This window comes from Meleagris gallopavo, chromosome 5, assembly GCF_000146605.3.
Source record: "Meleagris gallopavo isolate NT-WF06-2002-E0010 breed Aviagen turkey brand Nicholas breeding stock chromosome 5, Turkey_5.1, whole genome shotgun sequence".
Classification (NCBI taxonomy): Eukaryota; Metazoa; Chordata; class Aves; order Galliformes; family Phasianidae; genus Meleagris; species Meleagris gallopavo.
The window spans coordinates 55,456,982-55,477,776 of NC_015015.2; the positions used below are offsets into that span (position 1 = coordinate 55,456,982).

Below are 20,795 nucleotides of genomic sequence, written 5' to 3' on the forward strand. Positions count from 1 at the left end.
AAAAAAAAATATTTCAGGTATAATTAAAATTAAAGGATACTTTAATGTAATTTAATAAATTCCCACTTTAGAATGCTTTAATGTAATGACCAAGGCATCACTGGGTGTTACAGAGTTGCTGAAGTTTCCAGCTGTGCAGATAACCATCAGTTATTCCTCCAGAAAGCTTCATCTGAAAGATAGGATGATGTCAACACTATGATTGCAGGAACGCTGAGGAGGGTTCCTTAAGCCTTGTACTTAGCATCTGGCACTCTGATATGTTGGTCTTATGATACTAGAAGCACTGCTGTACTGTGAAGATGTTTTCTGTCAAGGTTCTGCAGAGCATCGCCTTGATGCCAAGGCTGAGCTGTGCTGTCTTTATTTAGCACCCCTTGCACAGAAGTGACAAAACCACTCCTCTTGGTTCTGGTTGGTGGCCCTGCCTGTGGCAGCAGGGTTGGAATTTGATGATCCTTTGGGTCCCTTCCAACCCAAGTCATTCTGTGATTCTAACAAACTAATACAACTGATAGTTACTTGTACAGCTTTCTGATTACTGCAAAACCAAAGCTTTTAATTATACTACTTAAGCACATTTCCTGAGCAAACTTTGAAATCTCTGGAATTAATATTTCTTAGTGTTGCAGCCTTCAGCCCAGACAGCATCAAATGTAAGAATCACCAGAGCAGCTGCCTCTGCAGCTAGACAGGTGCCAAAAACAAGTGCAGCTACTACTGGTAAGTGAGGCAGTAAGTATAGTCCATGTGGAGCTGATATCTAAGTATTTGATATGGTGTACAGAGGTGTCCTGGCTGACACTGTGTGTGTGAGTACTGGAAGCAACGTGTGAATTTGTACTGCTGTTAAGTTCACTGTCAAATGATATACTAGGACAGCGTTGTCTTTAGGATCTTGTTTATCTCAGACACTCTGTGCTCTAGAGATACATATCAGCTTGTTCTGAGCTGGCTTAGCACACTACATACTGCTGTGTAGCATCTCTTTGCAATAGATAGACTAGAGCAATCATGCTAAATTGTCACATAAGAAAACGAGCAAATACCCATGACTTAAAATCTCACCTGAAACTCTGGAATATTTAAATAATGATGTTGAAACCAGTGTTGGACAGTGTGCTGTAAAAATCCACGTGTGTGGATTATCATTATCTATATAATAATTATAGATTGAAAGAACAAAAAAAAAAGCCAGTTTGGTGTATTACTGCTTAAGGATTAATAAGACTCATAAAGAATAGGTACGTCTGGACGAGATGGGAGCCCATGTTCTCCAACTCAGGATTTTTTTCTTCATGTTTGCTTACTCAAGCAGGGGAATTTGATGGTTTAATGAAGGGGATGTTTTTAGTAGTATGATCTTGTCCTCAGGGTGTTCTCCAGAATGATTTGCAATATCTGTTATACGTGACACAAGTAATCCCTAGGTTGTAAGTGCATACTGTGATAGTATTGGTTTTGATCCACCTATAGAAGACCTGTGCCATGCATAAAGTCACAATCTAAACTCATTTGACTTCAGTCTCTTCAGCCTTTAAGGAAATGAGGTGACTCTTTTTAAGCACCTGACAATATGTAAAGGCTAATGGCTTAATGAATCTCTTTTCCCAGTGATTTATCTCTTATTAGACTGTTAAATCCTAGGCTAGGTTTTCTTTTGAATGAACACTTGTAATTAGGTATCTGCCCTCTAGCCCCCTCCCACTCAAGAAGCAAAGCCATCTCTCCTTGTCTTTAACCACCAGACTTTTGCATCAATCTTTTGAAAACACTGGTGAATGATTCTTTTAATCAGATGTGTTTTGACCTCCTGGAGTTTGTTTCTCTTCAGGTAACTTGTCACAGAGAAAGCCAGCAAATGCAGCAAAGCAGAAGAAAGCAGTCAAACCTGATGCCATAGAGGTAGGTCATGAAATATTTGAAATGGAAAAGCAATAAAACTGATTTAAGAGCCAGTAAAAATAGTAGTGCAAGTGTTTCTTAAATATAGTTGTACTCGTGTGTCAAAGTAACAGGAAGCTCACTAATAGATTTTGGGACAAAACTGTACTTATCTTGTATTGTTAAAACCTAAGGCTAAATTTGCTTTGCAGGTATGGATGACTTGTTTACCAATCCTCAAGTTTTGGACAGTGATTTAAATTTGAGATCTTGTATGACACATCTTTTACGTGATGTTTCCACTACTTTAAAAAAAAATAAAATACAAAGACCTTTTTCAGTTTTCTGGTTTTATCTAATGTTTATAAACATTAACATCAACATAAAAAAAGTGCATTTATTCTTGCAGCTTACTCTGAATGTATCCTTTCAGTGATTAGGTAATAATGTGAGCCTTTAGAGTCTGAGGATTAAATGCATGTTCAGTTTTTGAATGCCAAAAATATGCTAAATATCATAGGGAAAAAGATTCCCAGCTATAATTAAAGATAGTCACTATTGTTATCCCACTGAAAATGCAAACCAAACTTTACTGCTTCTGTGTAGAGACCACTGTAATTCAATTCAGTGCGTCCTCCAGTTCAGGTTCCTGAATGATTCATGTATGCCTTCATGCCCTGACAGTCCTGTGCAGAAACATCTGTTTACTTCCCCCTCCCTACACTCCACTATTCCCTCTCACTTAGTGTTCCCCCCACACCTCCCTTCTCCAGTCCTATTTCAGCAACTGCAGCTGTGTACAAGTATTGTCTTAAAGCTGGTTTATTTGTGCAGAAACACTGACAGGAGGTAAAAGGCACTTGTATCTTAATTCAGGTAAGGACCTCTTCACAAGCAGGAGTTGCTGGATGTTGCCAGGTGTATCCTTAGTCAGATTGCCACAAGAAATCTGTTAAAATTCAAAGCTTGCATTCCAAGCAAGGGTATCTAAAGTATAACAAAATTTCCAGTGTCTTGAAGATGCATCTTTTCTCAAGAAACAGTCTCAGATCTTTTGGCTGATTTGAGCTAACAATATCTCAATACAGGTACCTCAGAAATGTTCTGAGTAATTGTCTTGTCACTCACCTCATAGGAATGTGAACTTTCTTCTCTTTCAACAACATTCTCTGCTTTTAAGTGCACTTGTATTCTCCTTTTCTTGGGCTGCATTCCTCAACTATCAACCTTTTTTTAGTTTGTTCTTTAGCCTTTAAGTTAGGTTGTGTGTATAAACTGATTATTCAACAAGCTTAGTTGGATTTGGAGCCAGTATGCTACTGAGCTCTTGAGGAGCTTATCACCTTCAAGCATTTTCTTCTAACAGTGAGAGAAGCATTTGCTTCTTTGAATTACTGCTCCACAAGGCCAGGTGTTTTGCTGCTCTGGCCCCTTCAATGGATTATTACATTCCTCATAGTCAATTGCTACTCCTGCTGTGAGAATGATTTGCAGGTGTCAAAAGCTACTTGGACCTATGGTAATTCAAGACTTCTGTACATGCACACTGCTGTAGGAAGCAAATTACCTGAAACTGTTCCTTTTTTGTTGGCTTTCAAGCAGTCATCTTATAATTCTGCTAACATCTATTAGTAAACACTTTCTGATTTGGTAAAATGGTGCTTATTTTGTTTGTGCAGGTAATTCCTTTTAAACATGAAGTGAATGAAAATGCTCCACTGGACCCAGTGATATGTTCAGCATCAGAACTTAAACAGGAACAGACGTCTGTAGAAAAGAACAATTCTGCTCCTGGAAGACCCAGAACACGCTCCTTTGCACCACAGAATTTTGTGTTTCAGCCCTTAGAAGGACTAACAACTTACAAAGTTACACCCATGACTCCTTCCAGGGCAAATGCATTTTTGTCACCTGATGCCTTCTGGGATTTTTCCAAATCTCCAGTGTAAGATTCTTGCTTCTAAGAACCTAAAATGCAATGCAACTTTTGTGATGCTACAGAAAAAGTGGTCTTTCTGTAGTGAGATTCCATGTGTAACGAGTTGTTGAAACACCTGATCACAGTTGCTGTTACTGCTTGATCAAAAGTGGCCTCAATATAGCAAGGCAAACTATATAATCAATAATTCTTCCCATGCTTTATTTATTTATCTATTTTAATAGGAATAGCTTGTTGTGTGAACCAAAAATAGGCTTCAGAATTTTGAGGTCTTGTGTGTTTGGTCATATTTGAGGTCAGTTTCTCAACGTTTCTTAAGTATGTCTTTTTTCTTTTTTTTTCTTTTTCCTTAGTAATACAGTTGAAAAATCCAGTGAAACCAAGGTACAGGAGTCTAATTTTAAAAGTCAGATTTCACCTTCTGATCAAGATATTCAAGAACAGCAAATGACTACAAGTTTGCAAGGAGAAGGTATCAAGTTCACATATGGTTTATCACTGTACCTTTTTTAATTTTTACCAGATTCTGAGTAAATGTCTTTTATATTTCTCAGCAAGCAAATCAGATGAGGAGACTTCCATTCAGAGATCCAATGAAACAATTCCTGTATCTACAGAAATGGCAGTGACTGAAACAAAGTCAGATGATATAAGAGAGCAAGAGCACGATGTGCCCTACTTCAGGTTTGTGTCTATTTGTTTGCCTTCCTGGTTGTCTGTTCTGGGTCCTGAACATGAATAATAACTTGTAAACAGTAGCTTATAATGGTTGATGTCTGTCAGTAGCAATTTTGGTGGTCATTCATTGCTGTCTTTCCTTTCCTATTGTTAGTGCAAGTAAAGAATATAACATTCTGAAGACTAATGCTACATCCTATGTACATAAAGCTTGAAAGTAATATAAATTACATTACAGCTAGTCTTAACTGAAGCAATCTAATGGGTTCTGCCCAAGGACTGTGTAACTTGTCTGAAAGCAAAAGGGTAATAATAATTAATGGTTACAAATAGTGACAACTTTTTTCATTATTTATTTCAAGAAACGTTCTTCAGTCTGAGACAGACAGACTGATGTCTCAGTGCCTTCAGTGGGATGGAAAACTTGAGCTGGACGTTCCAGAGGATGGTAAGACTGAGCTGTAATAGGCATAATTAGAGCACACTTTACTATCTCCTAATTTTAAATCTTAAATGTAATGTTTGAAGTGACAGTAGTGAATACTGAGCTGATAGTAGTTGATGTTGAAGTGCCTATTGCAGTAGCTTTTCTGTAAAAGTATGTTTGAATGCATAAGTTTTAACAAATACATATAAAGGTTTTAACTTGCCTGTGCTTTTTTATCTCAAAGACTTGCAGAATTGGTAGCAATTTTTATTTTTTTTTGAAAGGAAGGCTAGAGGATTTCAGTGGAGAGATGGGCTGCAGGTAAACTGCATTGCAGGTCTGAATTTAGTTTAAACAGCAAGCAGATTCCAAACTCCACAACTGATATAAATAAGTAACTGAAGAATGATGGATTATTCCAATATATTCTAATTTCTTCCCTTGTTTTCTTGCTACCATCAGCTAAAGATCTGATTCGCACAACAGTTGGTCAGACAAGACTGCTTGTAGCAGAAAGGTTTAAACAGTTTGAAGGACTGGTGGATAACTGTGAATTTAAACGGGGTGAAAAAGAAACAACATGTACAGACTTAGATGGATTTTGGGATATGATTAATTTTCAGGTATGTACTTGCAGGTTTACCTACTATAATAAATACACACGACGGAGGTATTTACAAGCAATGCATTGAAACTATTTTATTCATTTAAATATTCAGACTTAGATTTTTCTTTTTCTGTTAAAAACATCTGTCCTTGTTTAACATTTTATAGCAGTGAATAGTATCAGCTGGTCTACTGTGGTTTTACAACTCATGGACCAGTTAAGCAATCTTTTGTAGAACCAGTTAGTGGAAAAAGATGTTTTACTTATGCTTACTATATCTCTGGGGGCAGTTCAGGTTTCTTCTGGTCATCTGCTGGTCTGCACAGAATTGTAGGGTGGAGGGGACCTCTAGAGATCATAGAGTCCAACCCCATTGCAAAGCAGGCTCCCTACAGCAGGCTTTATTTTGCTTTGGTGTTTGAAGCTGAAGTATTTAACAAATATAAGCACTGTGCATTTCATCTAACTTCCTAAACCAGTGGGGTTTTTTTTTATGTGAATCTTGTAACTCTTGCAAATTAAAATTGGACTTCTCTGGGATTTCCAATAGATTGAAGATGTGAATAAGAAATTTGATAATCTGCAGAAGCTTCAAGATAACGAATGGCAGCCAGTTGCTGTAGCAGGCAAAGAAGTTGTCAAGGTATGTATGGCTCCTAAAGCATTAAGATACAACAATGTACTGAGATATTTAAAATAATTTGTAAGCTATTGGAGTAATGAATACTTTTCTTAAATGTGAGTTCCTTCTAATGCCCTGTTTATAGATGTTGATGATGATCAAAAATTCAGTGAAATTCTTCTCAAACCTCACCTTCCTTCCTTGCATCTTGCACATGTGCTCAGGATTGGTGCTTGTGATACTAGTTGCACCTTTCTGTTGGGAAGATTAGAGCTAAGAATTAGCAATGGCTCATGGAGTCATTGAACTCTTTGTTAGTAAGGCAAATGAGTTAAATTTGGAACAGAAACTTACCCTTTGGATGTGAAACACTTTCTCTGAGCCACCAGTGTTGGCACTGATGTGTCACAGGAATTTAGAAGTGACTGACAGTTTTAAGCAGTGAGTGCTAAGTGATAATGGTGACTTAGTAAGGTAGGACCATGGGTAGCTAATCCTCTGAGCATAAACAGATCTGATGCTGCCCCAAATGTGGGATTGATTATTGCAGAATAGGCTTTAAGTTATTTTATTGATGTTTTGGTTTGGAATATAGAATCGTAGAATGGCCTGGGCTGCAAAGGAGCACAATGCTCATCCACTTCCAACCCCCTGCTGTGTGCAGGTCGCCAACCAGCAGCCCAGGCTGCCCAGAGCCACATCCAGCCTGGCCTTGAATGCCTGCAGGGATGGGGCATCCACAGCCTCCTTGGGCAACCTGTTCCAGTGCCTCACCACCCTCTGGCTGAAAAACTTCCTCCTAATATCCAACCTAAACCTCCCCTGTCTCAGTTTAAAACCATTCCCCCTTGTCCTATCACCATCCACCCTCACAAACAGCCATTCCCCTCCTGTTTATACTCTCCCTTCAAATATTGGAAGGCCACAATGAGGTCTCCCTGGAGCCTTCTCTTCTCCAAGCAATATGTAGTGGTTCTTAATGACTCAGCATTAAGAATCATATTCACATTGCCTAAACTCCATGCCATTCCTTGAGGCTGCTCAACTGATCATAAAAATGAAGATCAATAAGAAACACCAAACGTGGAACTGGAAGAAGTGTAGTCTTACATCAGCTAACCATAAATGTCTCAGCTGTAGTTACGGTACATGACACAAAACTTCCTTTGAAATATGAATGCCAGGAGAGACTTCACTGGTTAACGAGTGTCTGCCCTTGAGTTACTTTATCTCCATGCCACTAGGAGTCCCTGCATCCCACTCTTTTCAAAAACAGTAACTACAGCAGTTAGAAGAAGTTCTAAGGAAAATCTATACCAAGTATTTCTGAGCTGAGAACTTGGTGTGAGAAACTGACTTAAGACTGTCATTGTAAATGAACCTTGACAGCTAAATGGCAGTCCGAGACTTTCTGGAGATAAACAGAGATCTTGTCTTTAGCAGAGGCCTGTTGTTGTCTGTGTCCAGCAGCCTCCTGGATGTTCAGGTGCAGCTATTTGTCTGAAGCTTCTATTTTCTTTCACTTTCAGAAAAAGACTGTTCCAAATATGGTCTGTAAAGCAAAGCTGGGAGCAGCTGGAAGGACTGCTGCCCGAAAGCGGCTCGCTGCTGTAAAAGCAGCTATGAGGGATAAAATGAAGCATGATGGAGTTGCTGATAGTGCGTATCAGGATAAGCAACCAGAAGTAGAAAAAGTGGTTTTTGAAGCAGGATTTTTCAGAATTGAAAGCCCTGTGAAAAGCTTTCCAGGTGGGTGCAGCTTAATCATTATTTCTCTGACCTGAAAATGCTGAAGAGATTTGAACCAAGCTCACTGGAGACAGATTATGTTGTTTATACTGGATATAACTCCAGTGCTAGGCACAATTAACGTTTCATCTAATGATTTGTTACGTCAGGGAACCAAAGTAAACTGTTCTGCATGATTGCCATAATTGCTCAAATCAGTGTGATGTGAAATCTTTACTTAGATACAGAGTTAAAAGCAGTTGGATCCATTTTTTTTCCTTAATGTACATTTAGCAATGAAAGTTTAATCTGGGCATTCCTAGACTTAACAGGCAACACGTTCAGAGTCAGTGCAGGCTGATGGCCTTTATTTGTAAGATAGGAATTGGAATTAGTGTGAACTAAATTTTGCTGTCTTCGAGCTTGCAAATACAGCACATCTGTAATGAGAAGTCATGTGCAACAAGACTGTAGTATATTCCCATCTGCTAGGAAAGCTGCTGGAAGCTTTTCTTGAACAGAAGCTCCAAATAAGGCTGTAATTTGGGCATTTATCTTCTTGCAATCTGTGAAGCTAGTGCTTTCTGTGATCCTTGTTTGACAGCTGCTCTGCTTCTCTCCCCCATTTCAAGTGCCAAAGATGATTTTAAGTTTCCAAAGATTTTCTCTATGAATGTTATAAAAATCAATTAGGAATTTATCTTTTTTAATTTTATCAAGATTATATAATATGAGATATTGAATTTAATGACAACAGCTTCCACCATGTAGATTTAATGACAACAGCAAATCTCATTGTTTCAGGTTCTTTGTGAAGGAGTGGTAGTGCTAAATTGCTTAGCTGGTGTTAAGGTATTTGTAACTTGATGTGCTGGCAACCACACCAATATTTTTTCAATTTCTGCTTGCAGTGTACATAACAAATATAATATTTATATAAAACATGCAAGAAAAAGTGCAGTATTACTAGCTAGAATCCTAGCAATTTCATCTTCTGGAATTTGCTGCTGTAATAAAACAATAAATGCTCTTTTTCAGGTTCACTTTCAAAGACGCCTCGCAGATCATCCCAGCAAACTTCTGAAGGTCTGACAGCTCCAAGATCATCCAGAAGAGCTTTGCTGCAGAGCAGTTCTGTGCCTTGTAACCCCGAGGATACAACTGCAAAACAAACACCAGCACTGCTCGAAGGCTGCCACCCAGCACAACATTTGGAAATGCACCCATTTCCCACTGAAACAACTCTCCCTGGTGGTTTTCTTGAACAAAGGTAGCCATGTTAAGGCAGCTTTTAATTGAGCTTTGTGCAAATAGTTGTCCAGTTTTAATTAGAAGAATTAAAATTAATGTCCATTAAGTGTTAACCTTCTTTCAGCGTGGGAGGGACAAAGGTTGTGAAGTCATTCTGTCTTTTCCTTCCCCCAAGCAAGCTTTAAGAGCTTTGCCCAGATGTAGTCTCACATTGCAGGGTAGAAGTTTGGGACTTTTTTTTGTCCAGAAAATTTTATACAGCTGACTTGTGCCAAAGCAGCAAGCATAATTGGAGAGCTAATTTCAAATCAGTTGTACATGTCAAAATCTTTTGATTGAGAAGAATGAAAAGACTGTTGTTTCTCTTTCAGCATTTCCCTAGTTGCAGAAGAACACAATCCTGTTGCTGGCACAGCAGAGAGGACTAGGGTAAGTCATGCTTGGCTCATGTATGTCCTTTAAACATCTTTCTACTATTAGCTGAAGACAAAGAGTGACAGATATTCACGTCTTAAGTGGGTAGACATCTTGATTGATTATCCTTGTGTGCAGAAATGTGATTTGATACTTCAAATCTACCTACTGCAGCAGCCCTCATTGCCTGAGGAAACTCGGTGCTGTGTTCAGAGCTTTTCCACTTCCTTCCTGCCCTGTCCCACTCAGGATAAGGGTGCCCAAGTGCCCAAACCTGATTTGCTGGTTTCACAGTTGGTTTTTATTAGCCCTGGGTACTTGGATATCTGATCAAACATTCAGAATATCTTTAATGTTCCTCAGCATGAGGCTTTTTCCTGTTCTGTAGGACACAGATTAGGACTGCTACAGCTTTCTTGCATTCTCTCTATTTTTGGAGCTACCTTTTGGAGCTCTTGTTGGCTCTGCTGTATGATGCTTATCACTTGTCCAAGCACTGCTCCTTCAAGCCCACCTTCTAATTTTTAGATGGATTTGCATTTGGGGGCTAAGCCTGAAAGAAACAATAGTCTCTAGCTCTCTGGGTCTCTGTGTTGCCACATCAAACCACGAGGCTATTAAACTATTCAAAGGTACAGCAAGAGCATTGTTAGTAACACAAGCATCAGAGTTCAGAAATCTGTGTCCTTATATGTCTGTGGGCTTGGTGAGATGCCAGCTTCTGAGTAGCCATGAAAGTCCAGAATACAACCTCCATAGAAGTTCCTTTCATTGGGAATGTAGGGTCTTAATTTTTGTTACTTCTTGGATCACACTTGGATACACTGCTGCAACAGTCTTTATATATACATGCATGTGCACACATACATGCTTGTATTTTAAAATCTGTTACTATTTGCTCTTTTCTTTTTACTGCTGCTTTTGCAAGTCACATGAGAAATTACTTGGTGGTGGTGCCACTATCTGGGGAATCTGGCAACCTTTAACATTTGGTATTGCTGGTGGTATTTTTCTGAGGTAAAGTCTCATAAGAGAACAACCTCAGAATGCTTTTTGGCACTTTAAGTTCAAAATCCATTTGTGGAAGAATTTCTTTATATACTCTTTAAAAGATAATCCCATTTATGAGAGTGCTTGGCAAATAGTTCACGAGGAATAAATCACAGTGTTAAGCTCACAGCTTTGCTTTTCCTGACCTTTGTACAAGCTGAAGTTCAAAAGCTCTCTTTCCTAAATTGCCAGTAAGACCTGTAGATGTCATATATGAATTGTGTTCAACACAATACAGATGTGTTGGTTTTTGTAAACTCACTTCCCTTGAATGTCCTGGTCACCTTTTCTCCTTTGTGCTGCATCAAAGCTACCAAACTGCCTTTTACAACAGACAAAACAGAAAAGGAAGCTTCCTGGTGTCATTCAAACTGCTTTATGTCCTCCTGATTGCACTGATGTTTTGCTTCTGGCTCTCTGGGAAGCAAACACAGCTGACATCTGAGCTCTACAGAGAGTTAGGAACAGTTAAAATTCCTGTTTTTTCAGGTGCTGGAAAACTGTAGCAGTGAATTAAAAGTAGTGGATGACATGGAAGTGATGGAACTATCTGCTCCAGAGCAACTGGGACAAGATATCACCATGTGCAGTCCAGAGAAGGGTATGTGCACTGGGTTCAGCTTCACTCAGCCTGGAGAACCAAAAATGCACCAGATGGGTACATATCTTCAAGCAGTTGCAGTTGGTGATATTGCTAGGTTCTTGTGTTTATTCTACAGATTTTATAGTCTAAATATTATTCTTTGAAATCACTGCTATTGTAGCTCTGTTAGTCTGTGCATGCTTGTAGCAAAACCTGTGTTTGTTAGTGTGACTTATCTGTGCTCTGCACGTGAACAAACAGTTCCCATCTCTGTTCTATGTAGCCTCCCCGTGGTACATGAAGCAGAAAGTTGATAAAAGAGGCTTGCAATAGAAATAGTTGCAAGCTGATCTGTTTTGCTTCAGTAAAAGCAGAAAACAATACTGTTTTTTCAGCCTTAGCAATATCAGACTAACCTTCAGAAGAAAATAATGAAGTGTTCTTATTTTTCAGATACTTTGTTGAGAGATTTGGCTTCCATTGACAGAAATCCTTCAGATACAGTAAGTTGACCCTTAAGTTTATTTGGCTACAGTCTGCTTGTTACAATACCATTAACCTTTTCTGCAGAATCAATTTCTACATGAAGTAAATTAAGCTCTGGAGGGTGATGTTATCAAACCAAAGCATACAACTTACTCTAATAAATGTAGGCCACAATTCCTTGTCCTGGCTCACACTCGTTCCTTGTTGCACATGTCAAACATAGGACAAATTGAGACTTGTAACAGAAGAATGGCTGATCATTAAAATGACTTTTCTTGTGGATTTCCTTGTAGGTATTTACTAACATAATGAACCACCTGACCTTTTCCTTCCACTTACTCAGAGTTTTCCAGGTCTGTTCTATCCCATTTCTATAGTTTTATCTTCTGCAGACAGAAGCAATATTCAACAAGGAAAAACAGATGTACAAAAGCTTTCAAGTAGCTAAAAGAATTTGGTTATACAGCTTTCTTGGCCTCAAATAGGAAAAAATCCTCTTTCACATATAGATTACTGCTTTAAGTAATGAGTGCCTTCATAAAGGACCACCTACTGGTTCCTTATTTTCTGCCTAGAAATAAGTTTGCAGATTCTTTAGGAAAGCTACGGAACTTGAAGTGGTGAATGACTTTTTCAAAGCAACATCCACAGTTCCAAATACCACATAAAGACGTGAGCATTTTTGCATCCACCAAACTGCTGTAGATTTCAGGAAGGGTTTCAGATCTTCCTGGCAGGTCTTTGCTTTGCATGTTCTGGAACTGCAGTGTGTCCATAGGGGGATTTGCCATTAGCTTGTTTTGTGTGCCCTTGCATTGCTGTTTTGTAGAGCAGATACCAGTTGCTTTTGAGTGCTTATTTCCCACTGATTTCTCCCATAGCCCATGCTGGATGGTGAGCTTCCCTTCACTCCAGTCAAGAACAACGTCCAGAAGTTTGCAGCAGCTGAAACGTTCAGTGACCTGATTGTATTTTCTCCTCTTTCTCCCTCTGGAGAAAAATGAATGACTGGAAACTTTAAATGAGTAAATTAAATTCAGCAGAAAACAGAGGCTGTCTGGAATACCATCTGCAACCCTTGAGCTGTGTTCATGACACCTTTAGTATTTTCTAGTGGAACTTGGTAGAAAACTTGCTAACATTTCTGCCATGAGCAATAATGCAGTCCTGCACTGTGCATATTGCTGTGCAGTTTGCTGGCTGTACCTCCTGCATCCAATGAATATATATTCTGACTCCAACCTGAATTATTCTTCTTTGTGTATAACTTCGTGTCTTTCTTGTCTCCTTTGAGTTATAAAACTGTCCACCTCAAGTCTTTTCTGTCTTGACTTTAATTACTTCATGAGTTGTTTTTATAAGAGATGGGATAAGGTTTGTGTAACAGACATTGTCCATTAGCTGCCCCTATTTCTCCTCCATTTGTGATGAGGGCACCTCAGAGGTGCCTGTTATCTACCCCAAAGCACTGCTTTGTATTCAGTCAGTGCTGTGAGTGTGCTGTTGCACCCTTTAGCTCCAGTACTCCGTACACGAACTGCACCTAATCAGTAGATGGGATGAGGTTAGATTCTTTCCTTTCCTGTGAGATTTTTCCTATTGCCTAACAATCACTTGCTTTGTAACAGCAGAAATTCAAGCATTTCAGTCAAATAATACCTATTCCTTACACTGTATTAAATAGGGATGGATTTTTGAAGATGCTCAGTGGTGAGCTGTGCCATTAAGTACCTTCAAGCTGAATTCCATTTTCTTTTTCATCTGGAAGTCTCTTAACCACTCTCCTTGAACATTTGGCTCCTCAGCCTCCTCTTGCATCTTGCTCCCTATGCATTCTCTCATCTGGACAAATATATTTAAGCACAAGGAATGTGCCAGTTCCTGCTACCCTAACATGGAGTGTATGTGTGGTAGAGTACCTCCAGCTCTTATATTTTTAAGAGGTGCCTGATTAGCCTGCTTCTTGTAATGCTGGTCTTTGTGTGATACACACGTTCTTCCACTGGCCTTTATTGTCAACTAAGCAAATGTGACACAAACCCTTCAGCAGAAGGCATTGTCATTACATCTGGGGCTTTGTGTTTGACTGCAGTTCTAACTTGGAAGTTCTGTACTGATAGCACTGAAATAAATGGAGGAAGCTGACCTGACCCATGTTACTGTGTGGAAATGAACTTCAAAAAGATAAAAGGCAAGTCAGGAAGAGCTCTTCACAGAATCATAGAATGGCTTGAATTGGAAAAGGCCTCAAGGGTCATGAAGCTCCAACCCCCCATCACAGGCAGGGCCACCAACCTCCACATCTCACAGCAGCCCAGGCTGCCCAGGGCCCCATCCAACCTGGCCTTGAACACCTCCAGGGATGGACGGGGCATCCACAGCCTCTCTGGGCAGCTGTTCCAGCACCTCACCACTCTCACAGCAAACAACTTCCCCCTCACATCCAACCTCAATCTCCCCTCCCTCAACTTCAAACCATTTCCCCTCGTCTTGCTGTTATCTCCCCTTTCCAAGAGTTGATTCCCCTCCTGTTTGTAGGCTGCCTTTAGGTACTGAAAGGCTGTACCTCTTGTCAGTGTTCTCTACTGCAATAACTAGTGGTAAGAGTGGCTCTACTAGTGGTGTGCTGGTCCTAGGCTAGACCTTTGAACACTGGGGTTACGTGGAAACTCTATGAATTAATAAAGCAACTGTTACAAAAGGGTATGGGATGCGTCAAAGAGATCCTAAACAACTTCAATAGTGGCTCTTACATTGTTGTTCTGCAGACAAGACTGGAAGAATGTTCCCTCTGCTGTGAGTCATACTTTATTTACCAGCGTGACTCATGTGATGAACTTGCCAGTAAACCTCCACCCCACCCCTGAAACTGCTCTTGGCTGATGGGGAAGTGATGAGGTGGGAGAAGCACCACAGGGCTCATGATCTGTGTGATGGGTGTGCAATGTATGTATGGAGTGCATCTCCCTCGGGTTGGAAGTGTGACAAGGATATGCAGATTTGGGCCACTCTAAGCAGCTGTGCAGGCAAAACAAGCCTTTGGAATGGAGAAGGGGGGAAGTTTTCTTCCTCCAGCCTTACCCCTGAGCCCCCTCCTGAAATGCCTTGTTCTGATCAGGATCAGACACTCTTGAGTTTTCAGTGTTATGTAGTGTTGCTTAGATCATTGAAGTGGCACTTTGTCACTTATGCACAAACCTTCCCAGCCTGGCCATGCAATTCCTACTCTCGTGTTTCCCCTTTAGAGAGAACCAAAGCACCACTTTGCAGCACTACTTTGATATAAAAAGGAATAACTGCTCCACTAGCAGAGAAACTGAAGCTAAAACATTGATCTGTTATCTGGGACTTCCAGCAGTAATCTTCAGCCCTATCTTAACTCATTCATAGGACAACTGCCTGTAGGCTACGTACAGCTTTCCCACATATTCTTCTTGCAAATCTGAAATGACTCATAGTCATTATCCTCTGGCAGAGGTTCAAATTCTAAAGCAAAAATTCAGCTTCTTCCACCTCCACATACAGCTAGTGTCTTAACCAAAACCAAATTTTACTTGTGAAAGTGCTTTATTGCTTCAAAATAATCACACAGGAAGGCGCTCCTGTTACAACTCTCTGAGGAGTGCTAGACTTGTGTTAAAGGTACAGCTTGGTAATTAAATCATGGAGGTCAAAACGCTGGTGAGAGTGATGTCCCCAGCAATGCAGAGCTTGGTGATCTCATTCAGCTTCTTCTCACGGAAGTTGAACTGCAGCAGGTGAGCATCATTCACTGCTACCTTGAAGTGATCCCCCTCACAGAGCACCTGGAGCTGAAAGAGAAATGCAAAGTGAGCCAAATTGGAACCACCAGCTGCAGGAACGCCGGTGACCTTTGCCTTCCCCAGAGCCCTGCTGTGCTCATCTTCCTTGATGATTCAGCTGCAGTGTCTGTCCCATGACTACGCCTTTCAAGCAGCATGAAATGCAGGGAGGGCAGAGTGCACCCGTTTTGCAGGAGAAACAGACTGGGGAGAGAGTTGGACTGCACTGCAGGTTTTAGGAGGAAGTTTTTCAGCCAGAGGGTGGTGAAGCACTGGAACAGGTTGCCCAAGGAGGCTGTGGATGCCCCATCCCTGCAGGCATTCAAGGCCAGGCTGGATGTGGCTCTGGGCAGCCTGGGCTGCTGGTTGGTGACCTGCACACAGCAGGGGGTTGGAACTGGATGAGCATTGTGCTCCTTTGCAACCCAGGCCATTCTGTGATTCTGTGCAGAAGAATGCCTTACAGCAACTTGCCCAATAGCTACTGCACAAAGACAGCACAAATAGGGAGAATGTAGTAGGAAATGGGAATAACGGATTTTTGTTTAATTTCTTTTCTTCATCGTTACCTTGAAGGGGGTTCCAGGTTCAAAGGGAAATCTAGGAGCTGTTCTCTCCTCTTTTCCCCAGTTATTGTGGAACATTGAATTACAGACGATGACCCTTTTGTGGTCTTCCTTGAAACGGGGGTTAAAGTGGAAGGCAATGTCTTGCCCCCTCTTGAAATCCAGTGAAAACCTGCAAAGGCAATAATCAATGAGCTGCTTTTTCTGCAGAAGACACGAGCTGTCTCCCAGGGCTGCTGAAAAGCAGCAGCAAGTGGACATAAATGTACAGAACCCACTAGGTAACGACAGAGGAGTTCTGGAGGCTTTTGCATGGTCATTTTGTGTCACATTTGATTTCACAGAAGGTGGGTGGTATTCAGAAAGTGAACTGTATCCCTCAGCACCTTAACGCTGTTGCAACCCATCTGTACCTGTTGGGATTTGGGTTCACAGTCCCCGTGATGGTTATGAGCATCCGAGGCATGAGTCCTGCTGGCAGGGGCAGATCGTAGGGGACTTTCTGGAGAGGACAGAGATTTTGGTGTTAGCAAGACAGCATGTTAGCAAGCAGCACAGGCCTGATGGTCAGGCAAGGGCTGGGTGTTGGTGTGACAGCAACGTGACTGCTCATGCAACCTCCTAAGGACACCCAGCCCCAGGTCCCTCCCACAGCCAAGCACGAGGAGGAACTGGAGAAACAGAAACCTTTAAGATATGTCAGAGCTGTTACCAGTGGAGCAGCTGAAGCTTCAGAGTACGGTGCAGTTGGTCCTCCAGGATACGGCCCTGGTGGTCCTCCAGGGAATGGTCCGGGTGGTCCATGATGCGGCCCTGGCGGTCCATGATGCGGCCCTGGCGGTCCATGATGCGGTCCTGGTGCACCAGGATAGGCACCTGGGTATCCAGGGTATGCCGGGAAGGCTCCAGGTCCTGGGGGCCGGTTCCAGCCCTGGGGTGGGGGGGCACCAGGGTTGTGAGCAGGCAAGGCGTCGGAGAGCTGGGAATGGAGGGGAGAGGAGGAGGGGAAAGAAAGGCAGCATCCAGTAGGGCTGCCAGCACCTGGCCTTCACGGCCTGCACGACGCCAAGCGCTGCGGCTGGAACGGCCAGGAGCCCCAGTGATGCTGAGAGCCCAAAAGTCCCTTAATGCTCCTTGATTGGTGTTACACGGATTGGTAACAACGTGGAATCATAGAATCACAAAATCATTAGGGTTGGAAAAGACTTCAAAATCACCATTCTCACTGCCCACGACCCTCAGCACCGCATCCCCACGGATCCTAAACGCCTCAGGGATGATTTCCTCACCCCTCCCTGGGCAGCTGTGCCAAGTCCCACCACGAGTCCCCACCTTCACGCAATGAGCACCGCAGTGCCCCACGTGTTTTTTCAAGAAATCAATACTCACAGAGAAACCGTCCGACATTTTCCTAAAACAAAAAGACGAAGGACATCATGAGGTCATTTTGTTCCCCTCCCGGGTTACACGGCTGTTTGTGGTTCACCACCTCCATCATAACCGCTGCCGGGCCGAGAGGTGCCACAGAATCCCAAACCCAAAGGCCCTGCAGGAGCCCAGCCTGCAGCTGGGATGGGATGGGAGAGGAGAGGTCCTACAGGGACGTGTGGGAGAGGAGGGGTCCTACAAGGAGACGTGTGGTCTGCGGGGGGGTTTGCAGCCACCCCAAAAGGCGAAGCTGCGCCGTGCAGAAATGCTGCGGCCTGGGGCTGAATTCCTGCTATCAAAGAGTGCATTCATAAGCCAAGAGAGGAAAAAAAAAACAAACAGGGAGAGGCAGAAATGGGAGGGAAAAAGGAAAATTCCAAACGGAAAGTGGAGAAGTCTTATTCTCTTCAAAAGAAACATTGAGCAACACAAAGGTGTGAGTGAACCTGGCCGGGCTGCTTCAGCACTACGGAAATCACACCGAGTTTCCCCAGCACCAAACCCTTCCCCCAGCAAAAGGCAACGCAGAGCCTGCGTGACTTCCAAGCAGTCCTGCAGGCACCGGTCAGGAGCAATGACTTTCAGCTGCCCCTACCTGGCAGTGCAGATATTTGCCTTCTGCTTTTTCCATCCCTCTGCTTCCCAGGGTGCAGGATGGGCTCTGCACCCCCAGTGCCCCACTAATTGCAGGAGCCCAATGCGGGCAGTCCCAGCACAGCCAGGCAGGTGCCAACGAACCCCATGAGTTCTGCAAGTCCCACTTTACAATTCTCGGAGTGGTTAAGGTTGGAAAAGACCTCCTAAGATGGCTGAGTCCAACCATCACGTCGACACCGGGCTCCTCCCAGGCTCAGCCTTTGCCACGCATTGGGAAACCATTTGGGAAAAGGATTTAGAAGCAAAGCAACCTTAATACGTGAAGGATGTGGGCAAAGCCGTACAACCCAACTCCCCGAGGATGGGAGCTCTGTCCAACCCAGGACCCCCAGTGCCAGCACTCAGCCCTTTCCCGGAGCTCCCTTACCTGCAGGTGTCGGGCCGTGTATCAGGTCTGGCGGTCGGGCTGTGTATTGGGCTGGGCAATATCCCCACCCAGAGCTGCCCCAGCCCCGGGGCGGGGCACGGAGCAGAGCCCAGCCCCGCGGGCAGCACGGCACAAGGACAGCCGCGGTGTCCCCTCCCAGCTGTTAGAAATGTCACCCCATTGAACACGGAGGGATCGGACGCATTGAAGGTTCCAGCTCACTGCTGGGTCATCGCCCATCCCGGCAGCGCCCGACGTGAGTCATAGGATCATAGAGCCATAAAACCACCAAGGTTGGAAAAAAGACCTCTAAGATCGAGCAGCAGCCAATGCCCCAAGGCAGGAGCCCAGCACAGCACGCTGAATTCACTCCTGGGAGCGATGGCAGCGCTGCTGAAAGCGGTGTGAAAGGCAAAGGTGTGCATTAGGGCTGGAATACCATGCAGGCAGGCTGAGGGCGCGCAGCCCAGGAGGGAGGGCTTTTCCAAGAGGTTCTGGTGTTTTTCATCTCCTGCTGCAAAAGTGTTGCAGCTTCAGTTACACAACAGACACAGCGTTACAAAAGCAGAAATGAAAACAGGAAACAAGCTGAGTGTGGGTTCATTCACACAATCACAGAATGGCTTGGGTTGGAAGGGACCTCAAGGATCACAAACCCCCCACCGCAGGCAGGGCCACCAACTTCCACATTTCAGAGCCAGCCCAGGCTGCCCAGGGCCCATCCAACCTGGCCTTGAACACCTCCAGGGATGGACGGGGCATCCACAGCCTCTCTGGGCAGCTGTTCCAGCACCTCACCACTCTCACAGCAAACAACTTCCCCCTCACATCCATCCTAAATCTTCCCTCCCTCAACTTCAAACCATTTTCCCTCGTCTTGCTGTTATCTACCCTTTCCAAGAGTTGATTCCCCTCCTATTTGTAGGCTCCCTTTAGGTACTGAAGGCTGCAATGAGGTCACCCCGCAGCCTTCTCTTCTCCAGGCTGAACAAGCCCAGCTCCCTCAGCCTGTCTTCACAGGGGAGGTGCTCCAGTCCTTCATTCATCTGAATGGGCTCAGAAAGCCTTTGCACGCAGTGCTGTTGGGCAGCTGCAGCATCAAGGAACCGGAGAACTGATGGGTTGGATCACGAGGGCCAGAAACATTCACCAAACACAACTTGCTTCCTCCTGAGTTTATCCGACAGCATCATTTTATGGTAATCCAGAAACAAAGCCAGAGGTGAGCACCCTGTGTGCTCACCCCACCCCTCATGCTGGTTTCCCAGGACATCCCGGCACCACCCACCATAAGACAACACAGCACTAAGCATTTCCCTTTGATAGGCTGCTCTGCAATCATTCACAGAGCTTCAGTCTATTACATTGGGTTTATTGAGGAGATTTCGTGTGATTGCCTTGTAGCAATGTTTACTGTGTGACTGCCATCTGGGTCAATTAACTGCATGCTCTGTTAGCTCAGGTTAAAAAGGGAGGAGAGGGCAAAGAGGTTGCTTAAACTGAAGAGCTGCACAAGACCAAGAGGAGGATGTGGCTCTGGGCAGCCTGGGCTGCTGGTTGGCGACCTGCACACAGCAGGGGGTTGGAACTGGATGAGCATTGTGCTCCTTTGCAACCCAGGCCATGCTGTGATTCTATGAAAAATGAATTCAGAGACTGAGCCAAAGCTCCTGTGCCCCTTTGCAGCCACCAGTGATCACAAATTGGAATTACCAACCCCTTACCATCAGTCCCAGAACGTTTCACAATGACCTATAGCGGGACTGAATGCCTTATAGAATCATAAAACCATTCAGGTTGGAGAAGACTTTGAAGATCCCCAACCTCAACCAACCCCTGCCATGCCTGCATCCCTCAGTGCCACATCCCCATGGTTCTGGAGCACCTCCAGGGATGGTGATCCCAGCACTCCATGGGCAGCTGTGCCGCTGCATCACCGCTCTTTCGCAGAAGAAACATTTCCTCACATCCAACACGAAGCTGTGTGCTGCTTTCTGTCATTCCTGTGGACACCGAGTCCTGCAGAGGCAAAAACCCCAACCTCAGTGGCAGAGCTGTCTACATGGGGTTAAATCACTTCGAACCAAGAAACTGCTGACTGGAAATAAATAATTCCTGTCTACTTTATAGGGCTGTTTGTTTTTAGTGAGCCATATAGTCAACCCATAAAATTGTGAACCATCCAGGCTGGCAAAAATCTACGAGGCCATCAAGTCCAACCATCAGCCCTATCACCGAACCCCACCTCTCCACCACCTCCAGGGATGAGGAACTCCATCACTGCCCCACGCAGTGGTTCCAAGTG

At 43.5% G+C, this 20,795-nt stretch overlaps 2 protein-coding genes across 6 annotated transcripts in view; one reads left to right on the forward strand and one right to left on the reverse strand.

The window, feature by feature from the left end:
* The window catches only part of DLGAP5 (DLG associated protein 5), a 22,363-nt gene extending 8,544 nt beyond the window's left edge, over nt 1–13,819 (forward strand). The window contains exons 6-20 of one of the 4 annotated variants that reach the window (XM_031553734.1): nt 625–723; nt 1,835–1,905; nt 3,564–3,829; nt 4,177–4,295; nt 4,378–4,507; nt 4,864–4,949; nt 5,391–5,551; nt 6,086–6,178; nt 7,687–7,906; nt 8,924–9,155; nt 9,508–9,565; nt 11,090–11,258; nt 11,637–11,686; nt 11,963–12,022; nt 12,551–13,819. In XM_031553734.1, coding sequence (XP_031409594.1) covers nt 625–723; nt 1,835–1,905; nt 3,564–3,829; nt 4,177–4,295; nt 4,378–4,507; nt 4,864–4,949; nt 5,391–5,551; nt 6,086–6,178; nt 7,687–7,906; nt 8,924–9,155; nt 9,508–9,565; nt 11,090–11,258; nt 11,637–11,686; nt 11,963–12,022; nt 12,551–12,673 — 1,937 coding nt within the window. In that variant the 3' untranslated portion in view covers nt 12,674–13,819. The remainder of the gene's footprint in view (nt 1–624; nt 724–1,834; nt 1,906–3,563; nt 3,830–4,176; nt 4,296–4,377; nt 4,508–4,863; nt 4,950–5,390; nt 5,552–6,085; nt 6,179–7,686; nt 7,907–8,923; nt 9,156–9,507; nt 9,566–11,089; nt 11,259–11,636; nt 11,687–11,962; nt 12,023–12,550) is intronic. The other 3 variants (XM_010712114.3, XM_031553735.1, XM_010712115.3) reach the window with 3 other exon arrangements.
* Nucleotides 13,820–15,217: 1,398 nt separating this feature from the next.
* On the reverse strand, nt 15,218–18,614 carry LGALS3 (galectin 3). Of its 2 annotated transcripts, none has more exons than XM_010712116.3 (6): nt 18,491–18,614; nt 17,428–17,449; nt 16,751–16,969; nt 16,452–16,540; nt 16,042–16,210; nt 15,218–15,481 (listed from the first exon to the last, which is right to left on the reverse strand). In XM_010712116.3, exons 2-6 carry the CDS (start codon nt 17,443–17,445, stop codon nt 15,326–15,328), a joined length of 651 nt encoding a protein of 216 aa, XP_010710418.1. In that variant the 5' UTR covers nt 17,446–17,449; nt 18,491–18,614; the 3' UTR covers nt 15,218–15,325. The 2 variants fall into 2 exon arrangements, with proteins under 2 accessions (XP_010710418.1, XP_003206858.1); XM_003206810.4 differs by having other exon boundaries at nt 16,751–17,017; nt 18,491–18,572.
* Nucleotides 18,615–20,795: the final 2,181 nt, after the last annotated feature.

Bases quoted from the DNA above. Each gene is read 5' to 3' on its own strand.
- LGALS3 (XM_003206810.4), bottom strand. The intron at 16,541-16,750 runs GTAACAGCTCTG...TGTCCTCTCCAG, and splicing joins AAGCTTCAGCTGCTCCACTG to AAAGTCCCCTACGATCTGCC. The intron at 15,482-16,041 runs GTAACGATGAAG...TTTCTCTTTCAG, and splicing joins AACCTGGAACCCCCTTCAAG to CTCCAGGTGCTCTGTGAGGG.